Below are 14,809 nucleotides of genomic sequence, written 5' to 3' on the forward strand. Positions count from 1 at the left end.
TCTCTCTTTATGCCACTACTTTGAAGCCTCGCAAGAAAATTTTGATAGTGTCCAAGAACTTAATGGATGCTTTGATGGGGTAACGTTAAAACATCTTGATAGGAAGTGATAAACTATGTAATTTGCCTGCACATCCAATCCTCTATTCGGATCATGTTGAATGATGGTGATTCAAACTCCAAAAAAATGAGTAATAGATTTATCTTCTTTTTTGGTTCTTACTCTTTCCATCACATGTACCTATGCAATGGTATGCACATGGGATTGATCCTTTGATTTACTAGCACAAGGTAGTACCTACTAGGTTCGTTAGGTAGTGAAGCCGCCATCTCGGTTGGTTCTTCATTTTAGCTCTCCTCTCTTTCTCTCTTCTTTTTTCCTTGTTTTTTTTTCTTTTTCTTCTTAGCTCTTTTGTATTTCTTGACTTTTTTTTTCTTTATTTTTATCCAAAACCCTACTTTTTTAAAAAATTTTATCTCTTTTTACCCTAAAAGTTCATTTTGTTTCTCTATTTATATCTCTCTTTTTTTAATTTATCTTCTCTTTCTTTTTTTGATCTCTCTGTTGTTGTTCACTTTGGTTGCTTGTTCTCTTTCTTTCCTTTTCCAATCTCCTTCCTTCTGGTCTTATTTAGCAATCTCTTACTTTTTTATCTCCTCTCTTTCTTGTCCACTTTTCTACATGATGGCGCCTCCCCAACTCGAAAAAGGGACATGGGTGTTCTTAACGTTCAACGGTACGAAAGTAGCTACTAGCACCGTGTTACATATAAACCCCACTGTCAATACCGTCCATGGAATTCTGTTCCTGCCTAGGTATGTTGGCGTGATTGAAGATGTTGGAGTGGGAGAAGACCCCTTCCTTTTCCCCTTGAAGATGGTGATATCCTCACTTTAAATTAAACCAAAGGCTACATCATTGTATGGCCAACAAGAGATTGCGTAAGTGTGGTAAAACTGCTAAGTTATTAGATGAATAAAAGTTTGGAGTGACCAAGTATCATCACACTTGTGTAGTGATGACCTTCCTTAAATAACGAATTCTTGATGTTTATGAGACCCTTATTGCCCACTCAGCGCATTGAACTCTGGAGTGCTGGCAGCAGCAGCGGAAGTAGTAATCTTGCGCACAGGGCAGAGCCTTCCCACTTGGGCCTCGCCCACGAATGTCCGGACAAGAGACTAATGGCGGTTCTTCCAAAATCGAACCCGGAAAAAACTTCCCTCGCCCAGAAAGCATAGGCGATTCCTCCAGGAAAATCTTCTAACGTAGTTAAGGGCCTTATCTATCCTTTGTATTCCGACCGAACCTGTGGGTCACATGGTCGAATCAAGAAGGAACTTGTACTTGGTTCATAGAAATCATCGCTTTTTTCCCCTTAAGCGAGGCACAGCCGTTGATTCTTTCCCATAGAACAAGAATCTTCCTGGGACTTACTTTAACTATCGTAACTTAATCTTAACTGAACTTAGTTGTAGGAATCCACCGATCCAGCCTAGGCCCATGGGTTAGCCAACCGCCCAACCATTGTATTGGTGGGATTCTTTTTTATAAAAATTTGGTTGTGTTTTGTCTCGGGTACTAAGGAAAAGAGTTCCCAGGCCCCCTAGCCAGCACTCATGCAAAATACAAAATAGACACACCACTTACACACCCAATATGAAATTGCCTTTTCTCAGATTCAACTATCTTCAAAGAGAATTGGAATGAAACCACAATGTTTCCATCATAATTCTCAAAATTCTAGTTCCATTGTTTTACAATCAAATTGTCATCCGGACCCTTCGTTGAAGACCATCTAGTCAACCAACGAGATCCAATTTCAAGTTTTTAGTTCACTTAGATAATTTCTCGCCGATCCATGAATATCTTCCTCGACATACGCATGGGTGTCTTAGTAGCCGCAAGCCCATGCATCGCCTGGTCAGAACCCTCTAGGATCCTCCTTAGGTGTCCTAGCACTTTACTCAAGGACCACTTCGTCGGCCCTTGTCCATCATACTGGAAGCGTACCATTTTCAACCATACCGAGGCTGGTCAAGACCTTGGCAGGCTTTGTCACGCGAGAGACGTCCTTCGATGACTCCCCGCCAACTGTTGCAGCATAACTCTCCTCAGATTAAACCATAAGCCAAATGCTTCCTCCAGCATTCTGGCGGCATAAGATAGTCCTTAAAAAAAACAGAGTTTCTATGCAAGTAAGAATTTTTCATTGAGTTTGGTTTCACGAGACTCCCTTATTTTCAACCCAAGCTTTCTCAATGAAAATCACGAATCACGTATCTTGGTGATCCATCTCAATTACAACGAATTTCTAACTTGTTTCTAGATGATTTTGGGTCTTAGGAAAAACTTCTCTAGATCAGTCGGCTATCCATTCTTCGTATTGGGATTAGTCATAAGTCTTAATTCAAGAGATGGGTAGGCATCTTACTGACCCACCTTTCTCTCGTGGACATGGTCTAGCACCGAATTACTCGAATTTATTCCTAAAGATATTTTCTAAAGATAATTCTCTATTTATCTGATAAATTAACTGTGATTTCTAATCATAAGGGTAAATATCCAAAATTATGAAAATTCATTCTTCCTTGGATATAATAGAACTATGAATAATTCTATTCGTAAATAATGGAATTTAACAAGGATATTTCTTTTTCCCATGATCCTTTTTTGCGAATATGCAAACATCATTTATTTAAAATATTCACATAGAATTATACTAAAATATTCTTTTCTCCATTTGGACCTAGGCATCAACATGTCCTAGAATTATGATGAAACTTTTTCTTTTGATAATGAAATTAATTTATGCATTTTTTCTAATTAAAGGTACGATGAAAATTCTAATTTTTGATAAATAAAAATACCCATGTATATACCATGAATATACCTATTTTGAAATATGACAAAAATTTCTCTTTTAATATTTAAAATGTTTGTTCATAGAATATCGTGAAAATTCCTCTTTTTGCATCTAGATTTTTATGCATGCACATATAAAAATAAATATAATAAAAATTCCTCTTTTCTCCATTTAAACATTTATGCATAAATACTATAAAAGTATTTTCAAAAAATGTAACAAAAATCCTTCTTTTGGCATTAAAATGCTTATGCACAGAATATGATGAGAATTCCTCTTTTTGCATTATCAATTTTATGCATAGAATTAAATTCATTTTTTAAGGGTAAAATTTTTGCCATAGCTTCACTGCATTTTATGAGAATACTAAAAAATTCTACTTTTAATATTTACTCCTAATTATCTAAAATATGGTGGGACTTTCTCTTTTAAACTAAAAATTCATTATGTATACATAAGCATAATTATAAGTATAATTACGTTTAAACCTCTTGTTTATTTTTAAAAATATCCATTTATCATTCCTATATGAAAATAATTTCAAAAATGCTAGCATAAACTCTCTTTCAACTTAAAATGAATAAATATGAATTTTCTTAATCATAAACAAGCTTAAATGAATTGATCCTCATTTTAACTAGATTAAAAATCATAAAAATATTTAATCTTTTGCTCTCGCTTGTTAGGCCTAGAGTTATGGTTAAGATAATGAGATTAACACTAAGATCCATCCTTCCAAGAAGGATTCAACCATAAAGATGAGTAACATTACAAAAAGAGAGATTTACTAATCAAAAATATTATATTTAACCATAAAAGATTAGCATTAATCCATTTAAACAATATGAATCACTAGAAGCTTGGTTTTAAGAAAAAAACCATTGATTAAAATGCTTCCCAAGCATTAGAGAGGTTGGGAAGAAGATTACTATTGAAAAAGATAGAAAAACACCATTGATTTAAGCTTACCCTTGGTTTTTGGCTTGATTCTTTAGAGAGAAGTGAAGCCCACAAGAGAAAGCTTGGCCACCAAGATGAAGAGGGTAATCTCCAAGAGAGGATGAAGATTAGTGAAGCTCCAAAGCTTCCCAAAGAAGAGGTAAAATAGAGGGATAATAAAATTACATTAAAGATTATACTGGCATGTAAATACACAAAGATGTAAATACACAAAGATGTAAATACAAAGGAATGAGGGTCTATTTATAGGTGAGGGAGGCCACCAACTAAGTCCAACTGAGATCTAGAGATAGTTTGATCCATTTTGGAAAAGTTTTGGACCAGTTTGGTTCACTTTTTGATCCAGTTTGAAAGAGGAGATATGAAAATACGTCATTTTTTGAATTAAAAATGTCAAGTAATGATGTGAATTAGGCGCCTCCTTCATGAGCCCCCTCCCTCCTTACTGAGGTGTCAAAAATTCATTTTTTACTAATAAACCTCATTTTTAAACTAATAAACCCAGTACTTAGTCAACTCTTCATCTTATGTGAGAATTTACTCATTTTTGGGGGATTTTCTTTTATTCTTTGCATTTTTCTTATTGAAACACTTGGATTAATCCTACTGGTCCTTTAGAACACTCTTTGGACCTTAATCAAAATTTTTTGAAAATGTGAACCCTTAGGTTAAAGTCTCTAATACACATATTCAATTAATTTCTAATGCACATTGGAAAATTCTTCTTGAACTTTTGCTTGAGGGGAATTCATCTTAAATATAAGGAGAAACTTTGTATCCAAAAATATCTCAAAATTGAATTACCTCTCTCTAGGCCAAAAACAAGGGAAAACAATGTTTTCTTGCATTCTGAAATAGGGGATGATACAGGGGACTGAGAGGAGAGCTTGTACATCTTTTAGGGCTGAGGAGAAACCTTACAATGTTATTTTATTCGAAAACTTAAAAGGTGCACTCCATGGGTGTAGGGTTGTTTGGTGGTGATGAATTTGATACAATAAACGATTTCTGTTCAAGTTTGTTAATCATCTCACAAGAGAAAGGAGATTGTTGATAGAGGATTCACTTACAAGTTACTTCTAGAACCTAGCGTTTGTGAGAACTCATGGATGCACTTGTTATTATTAATTGATGTTATGCCTTAGGTTGGTACATAGTACTTAGATGTGGAAGGAGAGGTAAAAGTTCCCATTGCTTCTGTGAACATAATGAGTGTAAATTAGTGGTGGATACAATATATCTAATAGCATTTATGACAACACATCTTCGAGTCTTTTGATTCATTGCCTCGAACCCTTGAAATTATGGCAAATACTGATTGCTCAAATCCTGTGCCACATTGGTAAAAGTGCGGGGTTGATTCTTCTTTCATCTCCCAGAAGAGACTTTTACAAGTGAAGTTATCATGAGCAGTGGTTGAAACCACATTTTGAGTGTTTATTTTTTAAAACTTTTAAAAATTCGTTGTGTTGCAAAAACACCTTTTTAGAAATGCATGCGATGCTAGTAATATTGGGGTGGGGACAACAATCCACAAAGGGGTGAGAGAGTGTGTTCTAAAAAAAAAGATAGTAATATTAGTAGTAGTAATTATAATAATAGAAATAACAATAGTAGTAGTAGCAGTAGCATTGGTAATCTATACTATATATAAAGGAGACTGCGTTCTCCTTTGACACGTGTCATCAAAGAATGCAAAGTGCATCCGGGGGGGGACCAAGAGTGGGGAAGGCCAAAAAGAGAGAGAGAGAGAGGTGTCAATCCCGACTTGTAATAATAATAGAAATAACAAAAATAGCACTTGTAATAATAGAAATAGCAATAATAGCACTAGCATTGGTGATAATAATAATCAGTAGCACTAGCACTAGCACTAGCACTAGTAATAATAATATTCGAAATAACAATAGTAGTTGTAGTAAGAATAATATAAAATGATGATTTCTTTTCATCATTACCTGGGGCACATAGAAGCAGCAGAGGCCGAAGTCTTCCGCCACCATGGTATGCTTCTTGGTCCTTCTCTGTGCAAATGCATGAATCCTCCTGTTTGTCTCTGTCCGATCAAACAATGGGATCGCGTTATCAGAAACCCGTGCGTGCAGGGCAACAGACTGCGTTTGCGTTTAGGTTTTAGTACGTCTATGGCCAAAACTGTACGACCTGATGCCGGCCTCTACATGTATTAAGGTCTATCTTACCTGTTTCCGTACTTTCACATGCAGTACGGGTGAGTTCCTAATTTAGCCATAGAGGGTAGGGCAGCTTGGTCTGCAAAGAAGCCATGGCTATAGCATGCACCCTACATGCTATCGGTTGCCATATTATGAGGCTAATTTAGCCATGGAGTGTAGGGCATGGCTATAGCATGCACCCTACGTGTTATCCGTTGCCGTATTATGAGGCTAATTTAGCCATGGAGTGTAGGGAAGCACGGTTATGTAGTAAGAGAGTGAGTTCTACATGTTGTAGGGCAGCGTGGTTATGGTTGCAAAGAAGCCATAACCGTGAGTACTACATGTAGTAAGGTTAAGGTATCTTGTATATTATACATGAGGGGCATAGCATAGGGCAGGCTGATCATTGCCTTAGTGTGAGACTTGCGTGAGGTAGCTTAGCCACGGAGGTTAGCAAAGCTTGGGCTATGGCCTCTTTGCAGCTATTGTTCAAGTCACTCCGCTACATGGAGTCAAGTGCGTAAAGCATAGTCACAAGGGATGGGGGACGGTAACGGGGGACGAGGACGGGAACGGGACGGGGGCGGCCATATGTAGGGAACGGGGACGGGGGTAGGAACGGCACTTAAAAATTATTTTGTCAGTACCACCCACTCGCCTATACGGGCAAAGCTTGCATGCCCATGGCTGTGCACCACCTCCATGAGGGGATGGGGTGTGATTGGCCTCATCCCACCATGTCCATCCCATCGTCCTTCTACGGGTAGTTGGAACTTGAAGAGCCACTACCACAAGGAGGATGCCATGGATGATGGATGCCTCCTTGTCACTTGATAGCTTGAGAGAGAGAGGGAGTGAGTGAGGCTTGAGCCTTGAAAGTTGAGGGAGAACTTGAGAAGTTGAGTGTGAGGGTGGGTGGGGTGTGTGTGTGTGAAGCTTGAGAGAGTGTGTGTGTGAGGGAGAGAGTGTGTCTTGAGAGGCTACAACTTGCTTGTGTGAGAGCTTGAAACTTGAGACCTTGGCCCTTGAGGCTTGCTGCTTGAGGGAGAGAGAGAGTGTGTGTGTGTGTGTGAAGCTAAAGCTTGAAGTGTGAGAGGGAGTGTGTGTGTGTGTGTCTTCTTATAGGGAGGGAGGCAAGAGAGAGGCCAAGGCCCAAAGCCTCAAAGGCTCAAGGCCTATGGGCCAAGGCTAAAGGCCCATGAAAAGCCCCTCCCAAACAGCCAAAAAAAGGGTGAAAAATGTGACCATTGCCCAAACAGTAACCTGTGGCGTTCCCATGTAGCCGTCCCCTCCTGGATCTGTCCCCGGGACGCCGTCCCTTGTGAGGGACGCCCAGCTGGGGACGTCCGTCCGTCCTTGTCCCACAGCGTTCTCGAGACGGCGTCCCCTCGTTCCAAGGGTCCGTTCCCTTCGTCCCCTGTGACTATGGCGTAAAGAGACAAGTTTGCTGACCCGATGGTGTCCATGGGCTTTTACTTTATAGGTGTGTAACTAATCTTAATGCTCATTGCAAGGGATTGTACATTCAACCCTTGCTTGGACATATTATGTAAATGGTTCCTCTAGGGTGTAAGCGGTTTAATTTTTGTAATGAGTGTCAGGGATCGAGTGATGTTGGGATTACTGGAGGTAGGATGATCTAGAAGCCATGCCTTACTCTTGATGGAACTTTGTGGGGGCTAAATTACTTTGTGAGGGTACAAATGTTAGCCTAAGGTCTATGGGTGTAAGAGAATCCACCCACACATCATAAGTGATGCAAGCCTCTCCCCTAGCATCTATGGAGGTGGAGAGATTTGGGGGAAGAAGGTGCCTAGATCCAATAGGCTTACAAATACTTTTGTATTCACTACGTGTGTGTGAGAGCATGATATGTGTAGTACATTGCTTTGTGGTTAATATACTTTGTGATTCTTTGTAAAATCAAGTTCTTACTCTTGTTTGTACTGATTCTACATGTGGTTTAGTATTTATCATCATCATTTAGGTTTTCCTTTATGATTTTGCTCATAGAGATTAGTACTAATCCTCTTTGTTACACATTAGCTTGAGTACTACCTCTAGGGATGAGTTCACGAGTCACATGATTGAACTAGCAAGCAATCTTTGTGGGGATTCTAAATCTAACAACAGGGATGATAAGCAAGGGTCTTGGCTTGGAGGTGTCGTCTCCTAGGGGTGGTGTGCATAGGGTAAAAAAGGCATCTATTTTTTGCAAGTTATTATTAATATTAATATATTTTTTTCTCGGGTGTCTCTCTTAAGCTTTTTATTATTATTATTATTTAAAATTTTGTTTGTTTTTGGTGATTCTCTTCTTTCTTTTAAAATTATTTGTAAGTTCAGATTCATGTGGCCTTATGACGGTATATAAAAAAGGCATCTTTTTTTTTTTGGGGGGGGGGGGTTCGATTGAAACTTGGGTATTTCAATCTTTGAGTTGTCACAATTGTTGATCATGTTGTGACCGATTGCCATTTATGAGGTATAGCTAGTTTGGATAAGGAATAGGTGCAAGTGTATCTTTTTATTGGCCAAGGAAGTTTGGATTTCAGAAAAGCTAACTATAATTTCTTTATCAAGGTTACTAGTATTTGTCTCTCTTTTTATTAAAGAGCAATTCAAAGGAGAAGACTTGAAAATGGGATACATTGTCTTGCTTAATGATCATGACAATTTTATGGACAATGAACTAGAAAGGAAGCGTAGCTTAGGGTACATTGAAAATAGACCTTGTGCGTGGTGAGAGTGCTGAAATCATCAGGTGGGGCAACATGGACTTCCATACTTTGATCTTGCAATAGTTATCTTTCTTTCCATACACAATGGGCAAAGATTTTAACAACTATTTTCTTAAATGGTCTTGTGTAAGTGTTTGTCTTAGCATAGATAGATTGAGCATTGATACATTTGGACAACAAGTAAACACTGAAACATTCAATCACACAATGCTAGCACTTGGTCTTGATGGCGAGCAAAACCCTCTCCCTTGTAACTTATAAAATTATCCGTGGAACAATCATCAAAGGGAAAAAGGGTTGGTTGGTCTTTCAATCAGCTCCCAGCGTTACATACTTTGTGTGTGTATCACTCTATATATCCAGTATTATATTTACACGAGGCTCTTTATCTTTTGCATTTTTGGGCAACAGACTACAAATATCATCCGATTGTGATGACTTCTTGAATACTAATTCTCCATCCGGCTTTGTTAATACATCTCTACTCTGAAGCAAATAGTCAATGTTCAAGAGAGGATGGAAGAGGAAGAAAGATTGTACTCAAGTGGAGTACTACACACTCGTAATGGAGTGATCACATGCATTCAAGGGAGTATCACACACTCATAATGGAGTGATTGCATGCACTTGGGTCTCCCTTGTAGCTTATAAAATTATCTTTGGAACCATCAAAGGTAAAAATTGTTCGATGGTCTTTCAATCAATTGCTAGCGTTACATACTTTGCATGCTTCCATGGGTTGACTTAAGTCGTGTCATCCTATATATCCGGTACAACATTTACACGAGGCTTTATCTTTTGCATTTTTGGGCTATAGACTACTAATTTTATTATCTCTATTGCTTTCTCATGAACAACCAATTGTGACGACTTCCTGAGTACCAATTCTCCATCTTGCTTTGTTAATACATCTCTACTCTTAAGCAAATAGTCAATGTGCAAGAGAGGAAGAAGGATTGTAGTCAAGCTTTGGTTGGGTGGTGAGTCGCTAGCCATAATCTATCATGGTCATGCGATGTGTTTGATGTCGGATCTATGAAACCTCGTTAGGGTTTTGGTTCTAGGTCAAATGATCCTTGGGCTTGGTCTATGGAGACCTTACCGGTTACACACGTCACTCACATAGGTGTAGTAAATCATCTAGACAACACTTGGAAACACGAGCAATGCACATGCATATGAAACTTGGAAATCCCGTTTTGGTATCCATCCCATGGTTCTAGTCACACTAAGGTGCCCTAGTGTGTATTTGTTCCAAGTCACATTGGTGACACGTGTCACCACTTGGCTCCTTGAACAACAAGGTATCCTTAAATAAATTCAAAGATAGATTCTCACTGGATCTTCCTATGCATTTGGACACCAGTTTGACTAGTGAATCACCCTCGGGATGTCTAGTGTTTGGGCTTTGTTGATACGATCAGAAGTCCTATGACATGGACTGGTATTTCCAAAGGGATGGGAGCTTTGCTGATATGATTAGTAGCACTTCTGGCAGTGCTAGTGTGACTAGTAGGCTTGGAGGTGTGACCAATATGATTGGGAACACTAGTGCTTGGGGTCATCTAGTATGACTAGATCCTTGGGTGAGATACATGGCTTGACAATAGGGGATTTCCAATGTATATTTGCAAATGCATTTCATTTTGTGTATGTGCGGTTATAAAAGATTTATTAGATCCATGACCTGTTTTCGTGCCGTGCATGCTTGCTTGTGTTTGGTCTCGTAGCGCTGGGGACGCCCAGAACTACTGGCGATGAGGCTGTGTGGATGCCTTTGCTTGTTGATTGGTTATTGGCTTTTTGCAGGTGCCAAAAATGGCCATTGAAAGTCCCAAAACCCATGTCTAAGTTAAATTTTATAAGGTGGAGTGTTCACACCCACATTAAAAATGGGTGTGAACACCCCAATGGGCACACAAACACATAAGTTATATGTAAGAGGAGGACCCGATGGACACAATATCATGTAGGCTTGTGGTATTTTAGAATAAAATAAATAAAAGGCATCGATTTCCACGTGTATGACCCCTGAGCCTTTGCTTGCATACAGCAAGGTGGTTGACGTGGGGGGAGAAGAACAGTCGATTGGCGTTGGGCTCGGACCCCCTCTCACTCACCGACAGGCTGAAACACTGGATTTCCTTTTCTCTCACAGGCGGCCAAAAGCGCTTGACGCTCACTCTCTTCTGGAGACCCAAGTGAAGGCGACTCGAGAATTCTTTGGCTCTCTCTTCTCCGGAAAACCAAGCAAGGGCCCTGGACTTCGTCTCTTCTCTCATCTCGGTGGACTAAAGCAAAGACGACTCCCTCTTTTTCCCATGGGACTAAAACAGAACTTTTGCCTCTCTCTCATGGGACTCATGAAGGACTTGGTCTCTCTCCATGACGTGGGGCTGCTGAAGAGCTTTGTCTCTCTCTGTCTGACAGGACTGAATGAGGAGTAATCTCTCTCTCTACATCAAAGTTGCTACTTGGAATTGTAATGGATCTCTATGTCTTGATGTAGGGGCTTTTGAGGATAGTTTCATTGGGAGGGACATCATCTTCTACTGTGAGACGCATCAGGCTCCTGGACAGTCCATGCCACATGTTAGTGGATACCGATGGGAGACAGCTTGTAAACAGGAGACTCGTTCAGAGCATAGAGGACGGGGCTCAGGAGGAGTGGCAGTATTGTTTAGAGAGGAGCTACAACCACTGATACATATAGTCCGCAGAGATGAGCAGGCTAGGTACATGTGGGTTAGACTGAGGGCAGAGACGGGCAGATATCTCTACATTGCTATATGCTATTTTGCTCCTAGTACATCAGTGTATGCATCACCTAGCGGGCGGTCTCCCTTTTCTATTTTGGATGACATTTGGGAGTTCTCCAGGGATGGTGACATCATTCTCCTGGGGGACTTCAATGCCAGGACCGCCCATAACCAGACAGTATTTTATGATACCTCAGAGGAGATGTTGAGGGAGCTTGATGTTAGGGATATGGGCCTATCTAGACTCTCACAGGATGAGGAACATACAGTGTATGGGCGGTATTTGATAGACATGGGGACTGCACATGGATTGGCCATCCTGAATGGCCTACAGAGATTCCCGACATCGGGCGGTTTCACTTGCTTTCCACATAGGCATGGTGCTAGTACAGTGGACTATGTTATGGCTCAGCCCAGTCTCATTCCCTCTTTTCAGGATTTTATGGTAGGCACTAGGCCGGTTGGAATAGCAGTGGATCATGCTATCTTATCCTTCACTCTCACATTTCAGTTCAGCACCGCTCCATTGGGACAGGTCTCCACACACACTCGTTATACCTTTACGAGGGAGACTGACACCGTGTACACGGATGAGATATACAGACGCTTATGTGCCGAGGAGCCGGGACGGCCATTAGATGAGCTCACTCAGATATTGATAAATACGGTTAATGCTGCAGCATCAGAGGCATATCCCCATAGTCAGCCTACACGGAGACGATCTGGGAACATGCCCCAGAACAGTTGGTATGATGAGAAGTGCAGAGAGATGAGGATCAGATTACAGAGAGAGGTGCTCATGGGTGTTACCACTCACAGACAGTCATGGATTACCTTCCGGCACCTAGTGCGACGGAAGAAGAGGGCTTATCTTGCTCAGTTAGAGAGGGATTTGTATCAGTTATTTATGAGTAAGGACTCAGGCGAGGCATGGAGACTATTCCATGAGCATTCACCATCACCAGCCATTACCTCCATAGAGATTTGGGGTGAGTATGCAGCATCCCTGTACACAGCAGCAGGACAGCCGCCCCTGCCAGACCCATCGGAGCCATTCCCAGAGACATGTGCTTTCTTTACTGCTGAGATGGTAAGGAAAGCTATTGACAGGATGAGGACTGGGAGAGCATATGATCATGATGGTTTGGTAGCAGAGCACTTTATTCATGCCAGAGATATGCTTGCAGAGCTTATTGCTATGATGTTTAACCGAGCCATGTGTGAGGGTTTTCCTGAGACTTGGAATATGTCCACGATTGTGCCTATCTTCAAGTCAGGGGATCCCATGCTTCCTGAGAATTATCGTACCATCATGATTGGTCACACATTGGCTAGATTATATGCATCTATTCTTGAGCAGGAGTTGAGTAGATGGGCAGAGAGAGAGGGCATACGTGCATCAGGGCAGGCAGGGTTCAGGAGAGGTTTCTCCACTCTTGACCATATCTTGACACTCAGAGCTATTATTGAGGAGGGCAGATTATATGGCAGGAGGATTTATTGTTGCTTTGTGGATTTCCACAAAGCTTTTGACACAGTACCGAGAGCCAGACTGATGCGCAGACTACAGGAGATGGGAGTGCCCAAAGAGCTGATTTGGGGAATCATGGCTTTATACAGGACAGTTGTGGGGCGGGTACGTACTACTCAGGGTATATCTGAGATGGTTCACTCCACTATTGGGGTGAAACAGGGCTGACCCCTTTCTCCCACCTTATTTGGGATGTACGTGGATGAGGTTTCAGACTATGTAGAGCGGGAGGGTGACAGAGGAGCTCAGCTAGCAGGGACATGGATTCCGCTGTTATTGTATGCTGATGATATTGTGCTGATCTCAGATTCTCCAAAGGGGATGCAGCGTCATTTGGATGCATTGCACACGTTTGCACAGGACAGTGGATTGTCTGTTAACCTTGGTAAAACCAAGGTGATGGTGTTTAACACCACAGCGCAGTGGGTTAGGAGGTCAGTACCCACCTTTACATATGGTCAGGAGACAGTGGAGTATACAGATGCATATACTTACCTTGGTGTGGTTTTCAGTGGCCCACTATTTTCCTTGAGGAGAGCAGCGGAGACGAGATTGACCAGAGCTTATGCAGCATTGGGGAGACTAGAGAGGATGTGTTCGCAGGTTCAGTTTCAGGAACCTCGAACAAAGCTCTGGCTCTTTGACACTTTGGTCACTTCAGCCATGCTGTATGGAGTGGAGATATGGGGACCCTGAGTGGATCACCACAGCCGAGCTGGTAGCACTGATGGATGGAGACATATGGAGAGGCCCTTGGTTTCTATGATTTCCCGGATGATTAGGGCCAAGGCCTCCGTACCACATGATCCCCATTGGTAGTAGAGGCACTCACTCGATCAGTCTCCTTTATACATAGCACTTGGGCTCTCCCTAGAGACAGATATGCTCGCTTAGCCCTGGAGTCTTCATGACAGTTGGCATCACAGGGAGACGGATCATGATGGTATGCACAGATGACAGCTTGGTTCCAGTTGCATGGCTTTAGTATGGACAGGCCACCTCCATTTCAGTACTCCCTGGATGCACCCTCCCTGCTGCAACATGACATCTTCATTGACGGACCAATCTCCCGCACCACCTATGCATACATCCTAACCAAACTCTCCCTCCATAGCATCGCCATCCTCACCCCTTTCTTTTTTCAAGGCCTCATCCCCTTCACCCACCTCCACATCTTCTCCCTCTCTCTCACACGGGCAGAGATTACCAGACTTGTCAGGCAGGACTTGATTCAGCTGGACACTAGGAGGACATGGATACAGCCGACACAGGAGCTTGGTACGAAGATGGCTTTCTATAGAGATCATCTTCTCCAGCTCACGCAGGATGGGTTTGTGATTAGACCCAGCTACATGGATACTCTTTCTCATGGGGTACGGTGTGCTATTGGTCAGATGCGCACATCCTCACACCAGCTAGAGATTGAGACTGGCAGATTCAGAGGAGTACCAGCTGAGGCTAGGATTTGTTAGCTGTGCCAGATGGAGCCAGAGACAGACTTACATTACATATGTCACTGTCCAGTATATTATGAGATATGAGGCCGTTTTCACTGCCTGTTTAGAGAGGGTTTCGGACCACTTTCTAGAGTCATGAGATACCAGGATCAGAGATGCCTCGGATTATACTTGCTGGAGCTTCGTAGACATAGAGAGGGTCTCTTGAGAGGGAGGGGATCAGAGAGGGAGAGAACATACAGAGGCAGATTAGAGACTTCTTTCGACCAGAGATTGAGCAGTCAGAGGCCAGCAGGCATTGCAGCTAGCCCCAGAGTA

The 14,809-nt window shown here is 41.6% G+C and overlaps 1 protein-coding gene across 6 annotated transcripts in view; it reads left to right on the forward strand.

Annotated features, from left to right (window-relative positions):
- The first annotated feature begins 5,722 nt into the window (after positions 1-5,722).
- ER (enhancer of rudimentary protein) overlaps positions 5,723-14,809 on the forward strand; it is a 35,452-nt gene continuing 26,365 nt past the window's right edge. For 5 of the 6 annotated variants that reach the window (XR_015268290.1, XM_086814612.1, XM_086814615.1 and 2 more), the window contains exon 1: positions 5,723-5,830. Coding sequence is in view for 4 of the 6 variants with exons in the window: in XM_086814612.1 (XP_086670738.1) it covers positions 5,828-5,830 (3 nt within the window). In the remaining 2 variants the exon portion in view is untranslated. The remainder of the gene's footprint in view (positions 5,831-14,809) is intronic. The other variant, XM_086814613.1, reaches the window with a different exon arrangement.

The sequence above is a fragment of the Cibotium barometz genome, chromosome 20, assembly GCF_041138505.1.
Source record: "Cibotium barometz isolate CiBa-2024 chromosome 20, ASM4113850v1, whole genome shotgun sequence".
Lineage (NCBI taxonomy): Eukaryota > Viridiplantae > Streptophyta > Polypodiopsida > Cyatheales > Cibotiaceae > Cibotium > Cibotium barometz.